General features: G+C 28.3%; 1 protein-coding gene across 1 annotated transcript; it reads right to left on the bottom strand.

Moving 5' to 3' along the window:
• Window positions 1–3147: 3147 nt before the first annotated feature.
• Window positions 3148–22278, bottom strand: LOC107450958 (degenerin mec-10-like). The gene is made up of 12 exons (XM_043044783.2): window positions 21983–22278; window positions 20569–20638; window positions 18630–18754; window positions 16251–16372; window positions 15817–15977; window positions 14292–14387; window positions 14007–14115; window positions 11598–11667; window positions 10468–10516; window positions 10344–10396; window positions 7180–7255; window positions 3148–3416 (listed from the first exon to the last, which is right to left on the bottom strand). The coding sequence occupies exons 1-12, from the start codon at window positions 22249–22251 to the stop codon at window positions 3228–3230; spliced, it is 1389 nt and encodes a 462-aa protein (XP_042900717.1). The 5' UTR covers window positions 22252–22278; the 3' UTR covers window positions 3148–3227.
• Between the last annotated feature and the right edge of the window lie 377 nt (window positions 22279–22655).

Raw genomic sequence — 22655 nt, 5'->3', positions numbered from 1 at the left:
TTTATTTATACCTAAGATTATTTTGAGATTGTTTAAAGTACACTTCATATTAACTCGCTCAAATACAATATTAACTAACTAAGTCTATGCGAAATTCGGGAAATGTGCTTGACACTTATTGATTTAGTTTTATCACTTTTGATCAAATAGGCTTCGATTTTTAAACTCAAATTTTATTATTTTTGTTTTAAAGACGCTTCCTGATCTTAAATAATTGAAAGTAAGAGGATATTCTGAGAGGCTATTGTTGTAGGCTTTGCAATGAGAGAGAAAAATAAGAATATTTCTAGTTGCTGTTTAGGTCTAGTTGTAGCAACAGGTTACGCAATTACAGAAGAATTATTTATTTGAAACTTTCTTTTATAGCTTAACAAAGACGCAATTACTGGCGAATATGTAATATTGAGAACTTCGGGTAGGTAAAGAAGATCTCTACTAGTAAAATAAATTAATAATATACACTATTCTTTATATAATATAAATAAGCGGGAGGTTAAAAATCAATAAACTAGGTGGACAGTATAAAACCTCATGTTTGCGAATTAATACCTTTGTAAGTATTTAAAAAAAACTTTAGGTTGTCCCACCTTAGATTGATAAATTAATACTTCTAAAAATGCAAAAATATGTACTTGAGGTAATGAAATAATATCCTAAGCTAGAACATTGAGCACCTCACGTAAAAATAACCTTTCCAAGTGTCAAGAAATACACTTGAGGTTGATTTATGATAACCGGAAGTGCAAAATGGCACACCTTAAGTAGATAAATACTTCAACAACTATATAAATCCACACTTGAGGTTCAAAAATAATAACCTTAAGTAGAACATCGAACACTTCACGCATATATAAAACAACCTATCAGACGGCAGAAAAATACAATTGAGGTTGATCTATAATAAAACTTGATGTATACAATGACGCATATGAAGTTGATAAAAAATACCTCTACAAGCATAAAAAATATATACTTGAGGTTAAAATATAATAAACTAAGGTAAGACACCTCACGTTAGTAAAAAATTATCTTTACAACTGTCAAAAAATACGCTTGTGGTAGATCAAGAATAACCAGAATTGTTAAAGGAAACACCTTAGGTTGTTGAATAAATACTTCCATAGTTTTAAAAATATATACTTCAAGTTTATAAGTAAGAACCTAAGACTAAGAACGAAACACCTTAAAGTAGTAAATATCTACCTCTTCACAGATGTAAGATGAATCACCTCAGGTTGATACATATATACCTCAGAAGATATATTTAAGGTACATTTGAGGTAAAATTTGAGGTATTCATTTGCACTCTTCTCATTCTAACGACATATTTAAATAACAACCTCATTTATACCTTTGAAAAATACTTTATTTATACCTCAATAATACCTCAATTTTTCCATAAGGCTGAAGTCTACATGTTTTACACTGGATTAATATATGTTTTACTATAAGTAGTTCCTTACAACTGGAACACTCAGACAAAGAATATAGAAAATGAATTCAATAACAAACCACAAAAATGTATACAACACGTTTTAGTGGTTGAGAAAGTAAGGCCATTTAGTTCTAACCAGTTATAGTTTATTAATAGAATGTTGCAATTGTCTTTCAATTTTACGCATCTGAAGGGCTTTACAAGAAATACGAAGATCGCCTACTAATAGTCTGCCCTCCACTGTAGTTGGCAGAGTGGATAAAATTTCATTAATTTTTATGAGAAATAATGTTACTCTGATAACACTGCCTAAAGACACACCTTCCTCTTGATTAAGAGTGTCAGATAAAATATTACTCAGTCTTGCTTGAAACATCCTGTCAGTTAAAAAGCTTTTATTAAAATAGAACATAATATCAATAATGACATAATTTAAAAGATCTTTTAAAATTCCGTAACGCCATGTGAGATCGTAAGCTTTCTCAATGTCGAAGAATATAGTTACAGTCTTTTTAAAAATGCTTCGCGAATAACCGCTTCTAGTAGCCTTAAATTGTCGACTGTAGAGCCGCATTTTTGAAAAACAGCTTTGTTTCTTGGATAAAATAAGGCGGGATTCTAATATATATACTAATCTCGCGTTCANTAGTGGACAACATATGCAAATTTTGCACGGTTTGGCTTACTTTTGAAAGAGTTATCGCTATTTTTGTGATTTTTCCTTAATTTATGATAACCAGTGTATATACTAATCTCGCGTTCATAATTTTTTCAAGAACTTTGCATGGGCAACTTGTTAGCGTGGTTGGATGTTACTTGGAAGTTACTTATATTCATCTTTCTCGAGAGAAGGGGGTGCAAGAGCTATATTATCCATTCGAGATTTGTGTCTTCGCAAGTACTCGAGGCATATGTAGTTGAGAATAATTCTCTGTCCTAGAGGAAGTGAAATATTGTGCAATTTTTTTTTTAATTTTCTTCCATTCGTTTGTTGACTTGGTGTTATTAGTTATTTCGCTTACATATACATATAATCCAGGAATTTTTCTGACTTTGTCTGAGAATTTTTCGAACAAGTGCCGGTGCTTGTTTGAACAATATTAAATTTTCAATTGTAAGATATCTGCAAAATTTTCTACAGGCTCATTTTTGATCTCTAAAGGGTTTTGAAACGTTCTTTATTCCACCCGGGTTTGATATCTTTTTGTAGGTAACTTATGTAAGGCGTTTGGAATGGATTTTTCAGCTGCTAATAAAAGAGCGTTAGTGACATGAAATATGGCTTCTTATTATCATTATTGTTAATTATATGTTCATTAAATGTTATTGAATCCTGAAAAAGTGACCAGTCCACTAAATTAAAACGTAATTTTGAAAAATAGACAGCTGTTGCCGATTCAAGTTATGAGATATTAATAATCAAAAGGAAATTATCACTGTTATAAAGATGATCTCAGGCAGAAAATGTCATACCCGGGTGCTTCATGAAAGAAAGAATAACAGTTTTACAAAAATAAGCACGTGTGAATTAAACTATTGATTCATTCAAATATTTTTAAAATTAAAACGGAAATATTTTTTTTCAGTTCGAAAATAAACATTTTTGAACTTTTAAAATACATTAAGTCAGTTTATGGTATAAAAATAAAAATAGAATTAATCACAAGTAGTTCTTATAAAATAAGTATTTTTTTATTATGATTTACATTCGAACTGAATATTTCGTGAGTACAGATTATTACGCAAGTGTCGAAGTAAACTTTATAGCTCTGCATTTCAAAGCAAATTCACGTCAATATCGATGATTTGAAATTTTGTTTTGGATATTTTGTACACTATTACGTTTATGACTTTCTTTTGAGGCTTTTTTCTTCTGGAAACACAGAAATGCCCCGTTCACAAAATAGCCATGAATATCCAGTAATGATACTCCAAGCCATAAACCAATGTATCCTCCAATAACGCTGAATACTTGGATCCCCTAAAAGGTAAAATTCTCAGATTCAAATTAAATCACAAAAGCTAAAAGTTAAAGCCTAAACACCGATTCAATAAAAAAAATTTATTTTGCTTTATCATACAAATTACACGGAGAAAGAAATTTTGGTAAAATTACTGCCCTGGATGATAATGACACTTATACCATATGACACAATGACACATCGAAACCATAATCTGGTTATTAAATCAAAAATGTACGGCCGACGGCGCACTGTGGAACAAAAATCATTTTTCTCTGTCAAATATTAAAAAAATGAAGTTATAAGAAAAAAAAATCTCAATATGGTTTTTTGTAGTAAAATGTCCAAGGAATATGATGGTGTATTTTGTTTTTTTTTGGTTTATTAATGGAAATAGCAATTAAATGGAAACAAAGTCGAAATAAAAAAATTAAAAATTTTCAGTTAAATTTTTATTAATATGATAAATCCTTATAGTAAATAAAAATATTAAAACTATGCATGATTTATACATAAATGTATTTCTAAGATATGTATGGATTCATTATTTTATATAAATACTATTAAAACCAGAGCCATTTCCCTATTTCTGCCCTGTACAATGGAATTGTAACTTTAGGGTGCTCTATAAAAAAAGCTTTACGTTGCCGAGGTAGAAAAAAAATTGTACATTTGCTTGGTATATATACTCAAGAACTAAGAAAAATTAGCATCGAATATTTGCGAATTTGACTGATATATCGATTTTTATAGTTCGTGTCATTTTTATAATGATGATAAAATTAATGAAAAAATTATAAAAAAATTATAAAAATAAACTTGAGATTATTATTTTTACTATAACATTTTCAAAACTTTTTATATCTAGCAAAATAGATTCATCATTTTTTTTTAAATTCGATAATTGAATTTGCAATTAACAATCTTAAATATTTTGATTCAATTTATTTAGTTTAAATTTGTTTTGATAAATATTTGCGATTTTAAATCCATTACTTTATTTATTAGAACTATTAACCACAAATTTGCAATCAAAGATCTCAAAAACTACTAGTAAATAATTTTTAATTTATTTATTTATAATTTTTTCAATAATCATCCGCCATTTTGTTTCGTTTTTTAAATTATGACTTCATATTTGAAATCAGCGACCCAAAAAACCAATAGGTGATCAATTTTTAGAACATTGAAGTTAATTTTCTAATTTTGGCCGCATTTTTCTGATTTTGTCCCACATTGTGGCGCCTGATAGCACTTGTTATTCTGGACCATCAGTTTCACCAGCCATAAGCAGAAGGTTAAACCATCCATTTGGTACTTTTTCCATTCATATGGTAACGGTTTACCGGAAATTCGGGTTTTCAAAATCTTAGTTCTTATTATGACTCATTTAACAAAAAATACAAAACTGAAAATTAGATCCACGTTTTCCAAATATTTTCACATATTATAAAACAATATTTTATTGTTAATTTTACTAAAATCATTACCTAAGCGCTTCGGTAAAAATTTCTCAGCTTTTTGATGTTTCCATAGAGCCAGAAACACTGTAACTTTTCCATACTCAGGTAGTTTTGACCATACTTTTTTAAATTTATTTAGCAAAGTAAATGTGAACTTATTAGCTTTGCAAAAAAGATTTCCATTTATGAAATTAATGATCAATTTATAAAAGTCATTTAGTTATAAAGAAAAACTATTAATTTCAAAACGTTTCGTAAACGTATAAAATATTGTTTTCAATAAAATAAGATGCTTCGCTCACAAACCTCCGTTAATTGATTTTCATTCATCATTGTTTTTTTAATCTTGAACGTCAAGTTTTTCCACAAAAGCACAACGCATTTTATTTTCAAAATGTACAATTATTCTAGCTTTAAGTTAGAACACTTTGTTAATATGTAACTCGTAATGAAATAGCTGATTACCTAGATTTAAAAACTAATCATATGTACATACTTGAAAAAAAATAATCTAAGGAATACAGATTAAGGAACTCATTAAGAAATTAAATGAGAAATAAGTTTATTCGTTGATGAGAATTATAGCAATTCAACTAAAGAATTGTTTTTGTCATTCCTTAACAAGTTTTTTTATATTTTTAAAAATTTTTCAATAAATGATAAAATTTGTGCAACGTGTATTCTCTCTTTTTTTTCTTTTTGTTAAATTTGATTGACATCTGTGCGAGCTTATAAAATAAGGAAATAACGGTTTTGTGAGGGGAAAATAAATTTTCTTCAACAATGAAGTACATAAATTTGCAATAACTTTTGAACAATTTGTAATTTTGAAATAAAATTCGTGTTAGGATCACAAATAAAAATGGCACTTTCCAATCGTCAAATTCTAACTTCGTAGTTGCATTTCAGCAGACTACAAATCAACCAAACATATTTTTTTTTCACAAAATTAACAATTATTAATTCCTGAACTAATTGTCAAATCTTAGTTTTTTTTTCCTTCTGTCGTACTCTCTGCACTTTTTTCTACATCTCAAAGTAATTTCAAGTTTCTAATTCTTTCAGATTTTGTGCAGCAAAGCGAAGTATAACGTTACGCAAAGAAAGTGCGAAAAATATCGCATTAAAGGCACTTAAAATTGCAATAACTTTCGTAAAATTGGAATTTTGAAGAAAAAAAACTCTGTGTTAAGTTTATTAACAAATATAGCCCTTTCAGCATACAGAATTTTCTTTCTTTAGTTACATTCCTGCTATAATTGAAGAGTGATCCGAATGGAATTTCTCTAACAAGTTTAACAGTTAGTATAATTTTCGAACTAATTATCGAATGTTAATTTTTTTAGTCCCATTATAGTACACAAGTTTCTGCCTTCATATAGCAGTTTTTCATGGAAAACAAAACAATTTTCTTAAAATTACCAAATTCAATAAAAAATACATTCCTGTTATAATTTGTAAAAACACTTTAAATTACCATTGTGTATAAATAATGTTTATACTCTCATTTATAATTCACATATGCCAAAAACTAATTAATTTTTCGGAATATTTTTTATGAGATACACAGTGTGTAGAGTTCAGTAAAATATACTACATACTAAGTGGAATCTAGTTTTGATAGCGATGAACTATTTAATTAATAATACAAAAAAATGTATTGAGGTTTTTGAGGAAAATACATACCTGAAAGAGCAATTTTAATTCAAAAACAATATTTAGATATGTTTTTAATAAAACATACATTAATTTTTGAATGTGGGTACATCAAAGTATGTTCTTTTGAAAGCATTACTGTATAAAAACGTAGAAAAATTATGCTTCAGATTTAATCCATTTGTAGCCAATGAATATAAAATGCGTCAAAAGCTTTATTAAAATTAATTAAATAATTTCGCTTTTTCTTGAAAATAAAGATGTAAAGATTGATAGATGTAATAAATTGAAAATAGATCTTAAAAATAGAAAGCTTGATTTTAGTCTGAATTAAACCTATTTCAAATAATCATATTAATAAAATAACTATGCCATAAAATTATCTTTGAGTATAATAAGTGTTACATATTTAAGTACAAGACCTCAAGACCTTTCAGCGAAACTTTCCAGGCTCATTAGATAATTTCGAAAATTAAATACTAAATTAGGTTTAATTCAAAAAGAGTGTGAAATTTTTTTAAATTTTGAGTCCTTAGATATTTCAACTATTTTGATTTGATAATTTTAATAAAAGAAAACTAATTATATAAGAATATACTCATATCTTACAAATTACTTTTTTTTATGTAGTGGTGTGAAAATCCTAATTTTGATAATTACTTACATTATATTTGGGTCGATGAGTGTATATCTCCGAATCTGCAGTGGCGTAATATACACGAAGGCAGATTAGCTTACTCCTAAACAAAAGAAAAATTTGAAAACATTACTACCATATATTTTTTGATAATCATCATTCACTGATAGTAAATTTTAATTAATTATCAGTTATTGCTCTCTTTTGATAGGACCTTTATTCTCTCTTTATGCATACAATATACGTATACAACCATGCAAACGCTGCTATATAATCAATTACTTGTAATCATGATTACAAACATTTATAATCTTGATTGCAACTGTAATCGTGATTACAAGTTATCGTGACTACATGTAATTATGATTACAATTAATCAAAATATATGATTGCAAGACTGTTGTATACTTACGAATACGAATTTACTATTTTGCAATAGATAGTATAATGTATCATATAATGATACATTTTGTACGTGTTTGAATGCAGCGTATTTACGAATGAATATAACTAAAATGTATGTACATAAATGCATATGTACAGATATTTTAGGTTACACACATGCACATATACTTATATTGTATGTATAAAATATATGTACGTATATACCTAATAAATATGCATGTGCAAACAATGTTGACATGTACATTTATACACAATGAATGTATGCATTTTCTGCAAGTACTTGTGCATGTAAAATGCATATCCATGTTCATGTACGCATGTACATACCAGTACCTGTATGAACATACGTTGTATGAACATACATGCATTGTTTGTACAATGTATTTCCCATGCAGATATCTAAAATATATTTATATCTTATGCATGTACATTGTACAATGTATGAATGTCCCATACGTGTATTTTCAAGTAAAATGTGTTCCATGCATGCATATATAATGTATGTACGTCCCATGGCTGCATGTACAATCTCTGAATGTCCCATGGAGGCATGTACGATTCAGTCATGAACAATATAAATGCATATATGTGCAATATATGTGTACGTGTACATGGCATGTATCTCCAAAATATGCATATACACTTACACGATATATGAGTGTTCAATGTATGCTAATGCATGCATGTACGACTTATTTATGAACAGTATATATGTGTATATATGTACATTATATGCATGCATGTATGTACATCATATGCATGCATGTATGTACATCATATGCATGTACATATACACGATATGTGTTTGTTCAATGTATGTATCAAAAAATGAATAATAAATTTGTGCACAATTGTACGTATATTGGGCGTACTTATATTTCACACATACATATACGTACATTCGACATGCATATGTTGTACAAATGTACATACTTACATTCGACATGCATAACATGTGTACATGCATACATATATTGTACAGAATATACTGATCAGATGAACATTCATATATTGTACATATCATATATTGTTCATAAATCTTTCACATAAATCGTACACATATCTTTCACTATTGTACATAAATTTTACGTGTATACATTTATGTTATCCCAATGTATGTAATATGTAAAATGTATTTATGTCCAATGAAAGTATCCACACATGTACAATACACGTATGTTCCAAGTATGCATGAACAATGTATGTACATTCATACATTGTACATGCGTACATTGTGCATACGTACAATACATTTATGTCTAAATATATGCACAATGCAATAAATAAAATAAATGTAAGTTAAGTGTGAAAACCACTGATAACGACTCTAGCAAGTTAAAACGATATTTAAATTAAGTTGCCAGCTTTAATTGTTCTATATCATTTTAAAATTGTTTGAATAAAAAATAATTTCCGGGTATTTTCTTAAATATTTGACACTACAAATTTATTTTTTTTTGTAACATAATGCATAGTTCATAGAAATTTTTAGATGGCAATAAGAAAGGGTTAATTTTAAATGTAGGAATAATATCTAGGAATTTATAAAGATTATCGTTAAAGATTATCCGAATGAGATTATCGTTTGCTTTCCGAAAAATAAGAGATTGAGTTTTATATGTTTTAGAACAAATTCTAAAACAAACTCTAATAACTATACAGTTATTTTTCTAATACATGCAAAGTGTTTGTGAATACATACATTGTAAATACAGATACTTAAATGTACGCATGTATTTATACATTAAATGTAATTACGTACATGACACGCTGCATGTGCATGCAAACATTCTCTGTACATATAACAATTTTTTGTACATCCCTACATTATACGTGCATATGTATTAACAAAGAATATAGATATATACTTACATGTACATAGGTTGCGCGTACAAGCCATATATCTATGCACATGTAAACATTCATGCATGCATTTTATTTACGCAACTATATGTACTAGTGTAATAACTATATGTGCATATAATTATGTGTACTAAGCATATGCGTATTGTATTATGCATATTACAATTTAATTATGTATGTTGTATGTACAAACAATGCTTGTGCAAACATTGTACATGTATATATAGGAATCACAAAGTGTATGTACATGCTTTCGTACATTACATGTACATAAAAATATGCAACACCATACATACGTACATAATGTATTTATTTATAGTATACAATCGTAATTACTTGCAATCATATAGTTTGATTACAAGTAATCATAATTACTTGAAATCATAATTACATGTAATCATATATTTTGATTACTTGTAATCATTAATTACCCGTAATCGTTTTTGTTGTGATTGCTTGTAATCGCAATTACTTGGAATCATGATCACAGTTGTTATCAAAGTTTTGGTGAATTGTAATCAAGATTACAAGTATTTTTTTATAATTTTGATTACTATAATCAAAATTATAAAAAAATGCAATCACGATTACAAGTAATTGATTATACTGTAATCGACTATTGTAATTACGATTACAGCTGTAATCAAAGTTGTAATCACGATTACAAGTAGTTGATGTATAGTTGATATATAATTAATCGATATATTTATTTAACTATTACTGTGTTAAACTAATATACTTTTTCGTTAAATCTCGAATAAATTTTTTTCATTATTATTAAATTTTAGATACTAATTCGGGAGGATCTATGTTGAAGTTTTATTTTTATTTCATTTACCAAAAAGAGTCTTAAAGATTTGATTAGAGATACAAATTACGGATTACATTTTTAACTATACAAGAAAAAAACTGTATACGCATACTTATCTTCATCTGATAGCGTTCGATTAAACATGTCTACATCTTCACATGCACCCTAAAAAAATATTCAAATATGTAAATTTATTGACAAACATGTATATTTTTTAACAATAAAACTAATCTTACTTGTTGAAGTGCATATGAGTCAACAGCTAAATAAGTATAAGTAATCTTGCTGAAAAAGATATTAAAATAATTACTAAACACATTGTAATAAACTTATTGTTTACTTGGAAAATTAAGAAATAATTTATGTCCTTTTACACATACTATGATTCAACAACAAATTCCATATATTCTAATGTAACATTATGTTTTGACTACAATTTTGTATGTTGCTCACTATTTTTATGCTTTGTAATAAAAAATGTGGACTGTTAGCTAGCTCAATAGATAGTTATGACAACATCCACCTTACAACTTTGTTTTCTTTTTAAAGATTTTATTAAGTGAAAGCTAACATTTATAATAAAATTCCAAAATATATTAGTCCCAGTGTGGTAAAATTAACTTACTGTATAATAATGACATTTTTTGGGAAAAGAAAGCATAATTCTGGCAATAGAAACCAAAATATACTGTATTTAAACAATTCATTTGGTAATTTTTTCGGAAATTCTGGTTCTAAAAATAATGTTTCATTTTACTTACATTCTCAATAAATTTTTTCTATTTCATGCTATGAGGTATCATGATGAAATTACTAAATTTTATAACATTTACCAAATTTTATTATATATTATAAAAGTATATTTTACTGATAATTTTATCAAAATCATTAGCAAAGCGTTTCAATGAAAATCACGACACTTTTTGGTGTTCCCATGGAGCTAGAAGCAACCACATTCTGGTAATTTTGATCATACTTTTTTTCTCAGTTTACCACTAAAAACTCTTTCTCAATACGACTATTTCATAATTGCATCGCTCTAAACTAAGAGAATATTCAATGTACTTGAAATAAATGATCTCTGACAGTAAACTTGTTGATTAACGGAAATGTATTGTGCGTAAAAAATATGCAGGAATAATCGATATTCATATTCATAATCGTCAAGCAAATATTAAAACTTTTTTATCCCTTGCCAAAGTTGTAAAGCAAAAACGAGATACAAAATTTATAGTTTTAGATATACTTAGCAAAAGATTTCAAGAAAACGTTAAAATTTTTTGATATATTTAGCTAAAAATATCGAAAATGTCAAATTAAAGAATTTTAATATTTTTTACTAACTTTTTCATCAAGTAATACTTACGTGCAAGGCATACGACATTCTGGGTAACATAATTTTTTTACTTCTTGATCATGATCCTTCAGACAATTTTCTAAAGATAGGTGGGGAAAAAACACCATAAATATAGTTTTTCGTAACTAAATATTATAATGCTTTCAGGAAGTAATTAGTGGATTTAGATTAATTTGAATCAAGCAGTGACCCTAAATTTTAGTTGCGTTCATCTAACCAACTTTTAAATCAAAAGGTGAGCAAACTTTATAAATATAAAACTCAGAATTAGAAAGTGAAAGCACTATTATTTTATTGCTGTTCAATATATTTTTAGAAATTGTTTAGTTTGTTATCAATATTTGTTCAATCAGTTTGCTATTAATATTTGTTTGCAATCAATACTTGTATGCAATCAATACTTGTATGCAATCAATACTTGTTTGCAATCAATATTTGTTTTATACAATGTTCATTTCATTTTTCTTTATTTAATTAATTCTAAATAAACAAATCGTTTTATTTTCAGTATTATCTCAGTTTCAAAATTTCCTCAAACCTATTACGGAATTATATGAAAAAAATAGAATGCATGACATGTGCGCCCAAGTCACCAAACCTAAAATTAACAAAAAATATTCAGCACAATCCAAATAATCAAACTTTATTTATTTTTAATTTAAAAGAAAATAAAGAAAAATTACAAAAATCTGTTCGCAGAATAGTTCTGTATAATTATGAAACTTAGATGAAGAAATTATTAAAAAGTAATGCAACAGACAAAAGACATATTTATATATGAAAGTAAAAACTCAAAGTAAGGTCGGGATAGCCTGGTCGGTAAGGAGCTGGGACCATGTCCGAGAATTCGACGGTTCGAACCCCGCCGGCCGAAGACTCCCCGTGTAGTTGGTGACTGATGCTCTTTAAAATTCTGTCGAATCGCAAAGTCCTCCATGTTCCCATACCTCTGGCGGTACTGGATTGGAGATCGATCGTTCTCTGAATCAGGTCAAAATTACGATCTGTGGATGAATGAATGGGTCCGCCTTATAAACAGGTGTGACGTATGATGTGGCAGAAATAGAATTCTTGGCCATAGATGGCGCCACTGAAAAAAACAAGAATCGCACACTCTGCCTTAAATTTGCCCGGTTTCACCAAGCAAGCTGGCCCGTGTGTTGCACGTGGCATTAGAAACAACCAACCAAATCTCAAAGTATCAAATTTTAGTCATAGTATTCATTTTTTGGAGCTTAGACACTATTTAGATCAAATTTAAATTCTGCAATAACCTTACAGTTAACCAGAATAATAAATAAAAATAAGTAATACATGGTGTTTTGTCCGTTATTTTGAAAATATTTGTTCTTTAAAGAAAAATTGAAGTGTTTAAAGGAATGGTAATCGTCCAAAGACGCTGGTAGATTAATTAGAATAAAAAATGTCAACACTTCTATACTTTGGAAAGTGATTCTAAAAGGAAAAAAAAAACATTTATGTTTGTTTGACAGTTCGAAATATTCAATGTAAGAATCAATTTTATTGACGGCATCAGTTTTTTTTCTTTTTTTTTTGCGCAATATAGATCTGTAGATAGTAATACCGTTTAGTAAATGTTCCCCGGGTAACTATAATGATAAATATGGAAATACAAAAGAGTTCAATTTATCGAAAGTTCACAGCCTAATAGATTATTGGTCTAGTTGCCATTTTTTAATAAAAATTTCTAAATCAATGTTAGTCATCATGAAATAAGCAAAACAATTGCTAAGAAAATTCAATCTATTTTTTTAACAGTAAATTTCAAAAGAACTTGTAAAAAAAATTTTAAATATATACATATTCAACATTGAAGAACTGTCGAAATCTAAAGTTATGTAAAAATTGCAAGTAACAAAGCAATATTGAACCTGCATTTACTAAGCACTTGATTGAATAAAAATGTATCAATATTTAGCAAACTTTACACTTTTTTTTCAAGGCATTGCAAGAAATAAAGGAAATTAAATACGAGTTGTCATTTAAAAAAAAAATTTTAAAAATTCCTTGACATAATTTACACTACTGAAAAAATATTGTCTTTTATGATACCCTTTTAAAACTGCCCCTAAGAAGAAAACAATGGGTAGTGTTAATAATATATGTTTCTCATTCTCACAGATGGCGCTCTTTGCAGTGATATTTTATTAATTAATATTCAGATTCCATTCAGACACTGTATCGTTAACATCATTTTTCGCTATGTTATCCAATATACTTTTCTCTTAGAAAGCGTTTTGTTATAACTTATGAAACTCACCCATCTTATATTAATTAGCGCAATAGGAATTCGCAAATGAATGAATGAATAAATAACGAATGACCCTGAAATTATAATATTTCTCAGAATTAAAAATTGAAGAAATGTATATTTATGACATTTTCATTGTTACTTACTCTCTTTTTGTTTCCAGCAGGTTCGAATATCATAAATGAGGGATAATCTATGGACTGTACAATCACAATATTTTACGTGGTACTCTGCACAACATTGGGACATGCAATCCTAAAAACAAACAGATATATAAAGTTAGTAATTTTTAGTAATTAATCATTTCGGTTAAAAAGTCAGTATCATTCACTAAGTTAACTAATTTTAATAAACTCAATTAAGTATATACGTTTATTAATCCATAAAATTTATTGAAAAAAGAACATCATATTTAATAGGTATTGTCATACCTCTTGCGTCTGTTTTGCACCGGTTCTTCTTTCCTTAAGGCCAGTATAATTCTTGCAGTTAGTCTGGTAAGGCTCTGGTAGTACGTGGATGGTACTCTGAAAACAGGTATCGAATTCATATGAATCTTTCTAATTGCGTTCAACTTATAGAGAAAATAAATAAATATTATTATCAGTAGTAAAAGTTAAAAAGATTCCGGAAGCACAATCAGCTGTTGGACAAGATTGTCGTGAAGAGTCACTTTTAAAGCCAATGGCATGATGGTTGCAATGCGATCAACATTACAAATCAGCTCCCATTCATAATGAATGATATTCTGCGATCTGAAGCTTTTTATTGTAACATAAGAGCAGCAGTAAACTTTAAATTGATAGTTTACGCGTTCCCAAGTTTAGAATTATGACTGAATTGTAAGTATGCTCCATTGTAAAAGTACAATACAAGTTATATCGAAATTTTAATACTCATAATAAAATTAATTTTATTAAAATGAAAATTAATAAAATTAATTTTATTGCCATCTACTAAATAAAATTAGTTTTATTTATAGTGAACTTTAAATAAAGATTTATTTTATTACCTAAATTATACAATGTAAAAAATTCCAGATCAAATTACGGTAAAAAGTTTACCCTATACAGTTTTACCCTGAAGTTTTATACCTTAATATTTACAGCAATATTATCTGAATAAAGTGATTTGATGAATTCACTGTATTGAACTGAATTGAATGTAGGGTTTAATGGCACAAGGTGAATTTACAGTTAATATTACTATAAAACATAAGGTATATCCTATATTTTTTCGTAAAATTTCACAGTAAAATGAACTGTTATCCTAAGTGCTAGTATTTTAAACCATAATTTGATGTAGAATTATTTTTTAGTGCATCATTAATATTGTTCCAAGCATAGAGGTTTGCTTACAAGGGAGATAAATGAAACAGTAATTAAAACTTCAAAATTTTTATTAGCAGAATCTACCAATAAATACAGCTATTTATAGCACTCAATTACAGCTCAAATAAGAGCGTAATACAGCAAAACGGAACACTATTGCAGTCACAAGCAGACTAATACTCTGACGAGGCACACTCCTATTTATATTATAGGCTTAACGCGGAAACACCGAAGCCTTCAATATGGTTCTCGACAATTCCAGTATAACTCCATAAATGTTAGTATAATCGTTGCGAAACTTGAATTTTCCAGATCTATCATTTCTTTGCCAAAAGTGGTAGTTAATTCCCTCCAAATCACCAAGATTATCCCTAAGTCCCCTAGACTATCGCCAAGTCGACAAAAATGTCACCAAGCCGAGTCTGTCAGAAGAAATACATTCGACGTTATTTTCTCTCTAAATTACGTTAGAATTACGCGACTTTCTTACTAATTTTCTAATTAAATTGCTTATTCAGGGTCCTTCTGAGATATTTAGCCTCATAACAAAAGAATATTTATAAAATTATCAAAATATTTACGAATTTATAACAGTATGAATCAATAAATAATAAAAATCAGACACCTCTCTTATCCCGTAGTTGTAAGTTCGTCCAGGTTGCAAACTGACACCATCATATTGAGGATTGGGAATAGTCTCAGGATCGTGTATAGTCATTCGTGCCCTCACAACAGGATTCATCGGACTGTACTCATGACTTTCTAAGTTCAACATTATGGACAACTCTATTTAAAAATTTAAAGCAGTTTAATCCTTTCTAGAAACAAAATATATTGTGCTAAGTTTAAAACTACGTTTTTTAGATCAAGACTCTCATGCAATTTCATGTTTAAAAATATTACATGTGTAAGTGTTTACTGAATGGTTTAAATTACTTAATGCCAATTCAAATAACATTCAACAATTAGGTATTAAGAGGAAGTAAGTCAAAGTAATTACAAAAAAGCTAGGAAATTTTTTTATTAATTTCAAAACTGACATGGCATTACGAACAATACCTGAAGAGCGCCCACTCCTTGGTCGAAACATACTGGCATTTAAAGGAATGGCTGATGCATTGGCCCAGCGAGCATTGATTGTATAACAATTGGTGTATTCATAATTGAAATATTGACCTATCCTAAAATGCAAAAACAATGTTGTAATATTTTATATATAAACTTTCAAAAAAATATGAAGAAAATTTGTAGATTGTAATAAATAGGAATTTATTGGAGTTTTTTTTTTTTTTTTTTTTTTTTTTTTTTTTCAATACTTTTTAAAGAAGGGTTATTTTTCAATAGATGGCACCACTATGATAAAATTTAAATGCAATCAGAATTATGATATTTCATGAGAAATTTTTATTTATCCTTTTAAAATGGGATTTTGGGGGTAGATTGTGGATATAAATTGTATTAACATTTAAGGAGGATTGGATTATCACTTTTATGGCGTATTAGTGGGTTTGTAGCTGGTTTTTCTTGTGGATCTTTTCTTTTTGTTCTGGCGTCCCCTGGATGCGGGATGACTTTTGAGCGAGTAAACAGGTCAGTATGGATTATTTCGCCTTGATGGAAAAAGTATAAGAAGCGTGAAGAGTGGCTGAAAAAGCAGTACGACGGGAGTGGGGATCGTGCCCGATGAAATGTTGGGTTGAAACTTCACCGCTGACAGGATCTATCATGACTGCTAGAAGTGTGTTCTGAGCCGGTATCTCCGAGAATGAGTTTAGATATAGCTGGAGTCTCGGAGTGAGTTGATCTATGCTGAAAGGTTGGTGTTTGGAAAGAGTCTCTGGATGCCGCGACTAAGTACGCATCATTGGTCGGATGAGCTGTTGTCTGGAAGAAAGTTGATCTGAAGCCTCAGAATAGTTGACGGGAAGTGATAGACTGAATGTCGCTAAGTTCAAGACGGTTGGCAAGAATTGAGCGTTCCTCGGCAGAAAATCGAACGTTTCTAAAGAACTGAATGGCGGTCAGAAAGTCGAAGTTCTCCTAGTCCACAAGTCTAGCTGCAGGCCCGGTGGGCGTTCCAGAAGGTGATCTGCAAGATTCTTGTGTATTTATAAACTCTAATTTCTTACCTTTTTAGTAACTTTTTAGAAGAGCATTTTATTCCGTATTTTAAATTATTTCTATCCGATGTTAAGATACCTATTTTAAGATGAGCCTTGGATATTTAATTTTAATTATCTGCTGTAGGAATACAAGGACTTAAAGTTTAAATGTTTTTGTAAATTTAGAATGAGCTAGTATTTTTATTTCGTAAATGTCTCTTTTAGTGTGAATTAATTGAATGTTATGCATATGAAATTTAAAAGTGCTTTTTATCGAAAAGTTTTATCTTGAGTATAACCATTTGGAAATTTAAAAGTGTATAAATTGGAAATTTTAGTGCACATGAAGGCATCTGGAAATGATTGAAGTTGTGTTTGTTGAAAATTTATAGTTATAATAAAATTTTATTTTAATTGTTAAATGTTTCATGTAATTCATTAGTTATTTGTCTATTTTTGAACCTGGGTAACCGTTACCAAAATTCAATTAAAAGTTCACAGCCTTGCCAAAGTTTGAAGGGTAACGGTACAAGATTTAGAATTCTCAACTTTTTATTAATGACTATTTCGATTGTTATTTCAAAATATTTTCGTCCTTTAAATTCTTAAAATAATAATTTTAATTACTATAGCTATACTTCTTTTATTTTATATTTTGAAAAAATAGAACACGTAACATATTCATGTTAAGTCGCATATTTTTGAGAGCAATTATTACAGAAAGTCGTACGTTACAATAAATAATTACTCAACGGCAAAACTGAAATTATCATATAAAAATCGTATTAGTTAAAAATTTCTAAATGTGTAACCAAATTAAACCGTGTACACTGATATAAAAAAACATGATCAAAATTACGAAAATATGGTAAAATACACCATGTTTTTTACCATGTACCATGCTCTATCGCCAAAATAATTTTACCGAAGCTCTTTGGTAACTATTTTGGTAAAATTAACAATAAAATTTGGTTTTTTATTATGAGAAAAAACTAGGTAAATGTGGTAAAATTTGGTAATTTTATCATATACTTTCGAGCATGGTATGAAAATCATATATTCGGTTAAATTTACTTTTCAGTTATGTATTTTTACCAATTGCGTGGTAACACGAACCATATTTTAGAAAATCAGAATTTCCGGTAAGCCGTTGCCATATGAAAGGAAAAATTATCAAATAAATGGTCTAAATACCGTTTTGTATAATTATTTTTAAGAAAAATAAGTTTTTTTAGAAGAAATGTCATTACCATACAGTAGGGTAATTGTACCAGAACTTTTTTTTCTTAAACACTTTTTTTGTCAAAATAATTAAATGAACTCCTAAAATACTCACAAACCGTCGCAAATTCGTTCCTCAAACTGGCAAGATCGAATTAAATCTTCTCTGGTGTGACCCATAGTTATCCTAATAGATCGGTTCAAATATTTATAGGCTTCCATCATTCTAGTTACATAAATCTAAAAAGATATAAAAGAAAACTGCATTAAAATAACGCCATAAGACAAACTATTAACTAAAGTCGCCAATCACTAGATATTTAACATTAATGCTAAAAGTGGGTTTCTTCAATTTCAATTCGTTTTATCACAAAATTTAACGCAATGTTGGTTGGTTAAAGTTTATTTGCACAAAAGTAAGAAATGGCTATATTGCGTTCGTTGCGTTTATAGGATGTACTGGGGAGTTCGGGAAAATTTTGTTTACCTTTTTCATGAAAATGAAAGACCAATCATCAAGAAAAAATATTTTTTTGAATCATATATTGTCTATTCTGGTCAAATACCATTGCCATTTTTCTGTCAGTAACATGATTCCACGTGCATAAGATTGATCTGGCAAAAAAAAAACTGATCCAGGTGATTTTTCTCCTTATTTGAAGTAAAAGTTTTACCGTGTAAAAAAGTTTTGTAAAAAAAATAATTAAAATTTTTTAGAAACCAAAAATTTGTTGTTGATAACATCATGGCTGCCAATTTGCACGCCGTTGAGAAATAACTTTCTTAATGGTAGCAACATTAGCGTTTTGGCTTATAAAATCTTGAAGTTTTAAGTTTCAAAAAAAAAAAATTAAACCCCCACGACGAATCAATAATTTTTTTAAAAAAATATGAGACAATACTAAAGATCTATTTGTTGACTAATTATACTTATGCTTGATAGTTGCTTGATATGGCTTGATAATTCTGTTTTTAGAAAATCCTTTCAAACTTAATTATTGCTTTACAACCACTTCATAAAGTCTTTTTCAATGACCTTACAAGTTAGCAAGCATGCAGCCTATTTCTCGGTTCCAATGATGATGCCCTTCAAAAATTGATTTTTTTTTTTTTAAAGTTTGAGAAGCAAATCACAGACATCAAAGCGGCGGCACAAATTTCTTACAGTAAGAACATGAGGGACCCATATGTAGAACTTGGAGATTAAACTCTTCTTTTTAAAGCAGTATGAATGGTCGAAATCAATAAATTTAATGTCTCTGCAATTTCCCAAGTTGTCATTCGCCGGTGTGCATCAATTAATACCTTTATTGCATCTTTATCGGCTAAAACTGGTGTGGTGCATCATCGTGCATTTTTATCGAAATTATTTTGAATCGAAACTTTGCAAACCAGCTTTGGCATTGCCGTATTCATCGAATAATTTTTTTCTTGCTTGAACAGTGTTTTTATCTTTTCGATATTAAAAAAGTTAACTATGCCGAAAATGCTGCTTTTCCACTTTCTATATTTGAAAGGACACCAACCAAAAAAAAAAAACTATTGCGTATAATCAATCAAAATTACCAAGGTAAACCTTGTTACATCAGCTGTTAAAATGTATAATGATTGCATGGTTTAAGTTGGAAGTTGAACAAGAAAAAAATACAGTTAAGTTCTCTGTTGGGAAAAACGAATTTACTTTCCGAACAAACCAATATTTTAATAATAATTTACAATAATTTTTTAAGCAACAATACCATAATTACAATTTTACAATAATCAATAATTTACAATAATTAATTTTTGCAAGGAAAAGGTCTTTTGTAGAAAATATTATTGGCTGTATATTAGCATATTAAGACACACAAAAAGCCTAAAAAATACTTTAGTACTGAATTAAAGTATTAAATCAATTGTCCTTGAGGTTAATTAAGAAAAAAACAAAAATATGATAAGGAACTGAATTAACCTCTTATTAGAATTATTTTTTAAATTTGAAAATACACTTGTTTTTTAAAAAACTGACTGAGTTTACTCAGTATTTTAAAATACTGGGTGAATCTACAACATACATCATCACTTTCGCCTTCATTTTTCTCACAAATTGATTTATCCAAGTTGCACCACATACTTTGTCGAACTCTGCAATAAATAGAAATGAGAGTGTCAATTATTGAAAAAAAACTTATCTGAAATGAAACATTTGCTGAATAAAATTATCTAAAAAATTCATTATTTAAACAAAAATTAGAATCTGATGTTCATAAAACTTTATAATCTAAAATGTAACTAACGCAATACCGACTCTATAGATTATTATTTCCTTCGCAGTCTTTAAAATAGATTTTTTTTTTTTTGATAAAAACTATTTCATGAAACAATTCTTTTTAATCACATTGTAAATCTGGTTATCTAAAATTCTCCTAGAATCCATCCGTAAAAGACGTCACACTTTCTTTCAATATTTTGACCCTCCTTATCCCATTTTGTCCTTTCACCACACCCAAGACTTCCTTGTCACATGTCACGCTATGCCACGTAAGCATATGCTATCAGTTTAGAAACAATGCTCACATTATAGATCATATTTTATTTTTAAGCAACTATATGTTTCAATGACAAAATATGAGTGTAACAAAAATCATGATTATAGATGTATACTTATTTTGATTTGAAAAAAAATATGAACACAAATCGTATAAATCTGCTGATTAAGAATGTAGTTATGTATTAATTTCGAATAAAGTGTATGTCTCACTTCTTGCTATCCCCTTTCTCCCCCTTGTCAAAAAATGTAACTATTTCGCGAATTCCAAGCATTACATATACTACATCATTACCGTGCTTGGTAAAATTACCATACTGTACGGTAATGACATTTCTAATAAAAAAATTAAGAAACATAGTTCTGATTAATAATATAAAAATATTAAACCATTCATTTGGGGATTTTTTCTGTCTACATGGTTATGGTTTTCCGGAAATTCTGGTTTTCAAAATTGTAGTACATCTTACCAGACATTTAGAAAAAAATTCAAAACTGAAAAGTAATTTAACTGAATGGTTTTTATGCCATGATCTAAGGTATCATAATAAAATTACCAAATTTTATTATTAATTATTAAAAAAACATAACTTATTGTTAAATTTACCATAATCATTACCAAAAAGCTTCGATAAAACTTACCAGGCTATTTGGTGTATTCATAGAGCCAGAAACACTGTAAATTTTGCTATATTCTGGTACTTTTAACTATACTTTTTTTCTCAGTGCAATAGTGATTTGTTACATTTTTTTTAAATATTATTTATGACTTCTAATGTACATATTATTTCGCTTTCACTTTTGGTAAAGTTTCTACAATAAAGGCAGTCATTCCACAAATAAAATAAAAATACGGTAAATAATTTTAAAATAGACCTACAATTTAAAAAAAAAATGTCAAATGAAATGTCAAATCAAGAAACAAAATCGACTTATCTCACCTGTTTCCATTACATACTGTAACCGCTGGAAATTTGAGAACAGGGGCTTGTTTAACATTAACTTCCATTGTAGTTGGATACTTGAAGTATATTTTTAAAAAAGCCAATGTCTGATATAAGCATCCTGAAAAATAGGCTATAGCTCCCAAAAAATAAAGTACTCGATAGGCTAAAGTTTTCTTCACTAAGAAGACATTTTGCATTGGTTCATTGCTTTTCTTTTTAGACATTTTTGTTGTAGAGTATCTTTCCCATACATCCATTTTCATCTTTATGTAATTAATATAAAATTAATTACCACTAAAATAAATGAAAACTGTTAAATTTAATAAACACTAAAATAAATATGTTTGTAAAAGGATAAGCATTACTATACTATGACTTGCTATTATTATAGATACGAAAGTCATTACATAATCAGCATTAATGTAAGCTGTAAGTTGGTGAAAAAGTTTTTTTTTTCAGACTAATTACTAGATTTAAGAACTTTCTTAAATGTTCTAAAACCCAAACATTCTATGAGAGTTAAAATATTATCTCTAATTATAACAAGTAAAATGAAATAGACAATCATTAATATGGTATGAATTGCTACTAGAATATTTTAAAAATGTAAAGCTTTAAACTTGAATAATTTGAACTTGTATGAATCGCTAATAAAATAGAAGAGATA

The sequence above is a fragment of the Parasteatoda tepidariorum genome, chromosome 1, assembly GCF_043381705.1.
Source record: "Parasteatoda tepidariorum isolate YZ-2023 chromosome 1, CAS_Ptep_4.0, whole genome shotgun sequence".
Classification (NCBI taxonomy): Eukaryota; Metazoa; Arthropoda; class Arachnida; order Araneae; family Theridiidae; genus Parasteatoda; species Parasteatoda tepidariorum.
The sequence above is the reverse complement of the archived record's forward strand: the minus strand, read 5'-3'. Positions and strand labels throughout refer to the sequence as shown.

What these genes read in the sequence shown, in the direction of transcription:
- LOC107450958 (XM_043044783.2), bottom strand. Translation starts at nt 22,251, where the DNA reads ATGAAAATGGATGTATGGGAAAGATACTCTACAACAAAAATGTCTAAA. An exon ending in AAGGAGTGGGCGCTCTTCAG is followed by an intron (nt 15,978 to 16,250) that starts GTATTGTTCGTA and finishes ATTTTTAAATAG; the next exon opens with AGTTGTCCATAATGTTGAAC. An exon ending in CTCATCGACCCAAATATAAT is followed by an intron (nt 3,417 to 7,179) that starts GTAAGTAATTAT and finishes TTTACCTTTTAG; the next exon opens with GGGATCCAAGTATTCAGCGT.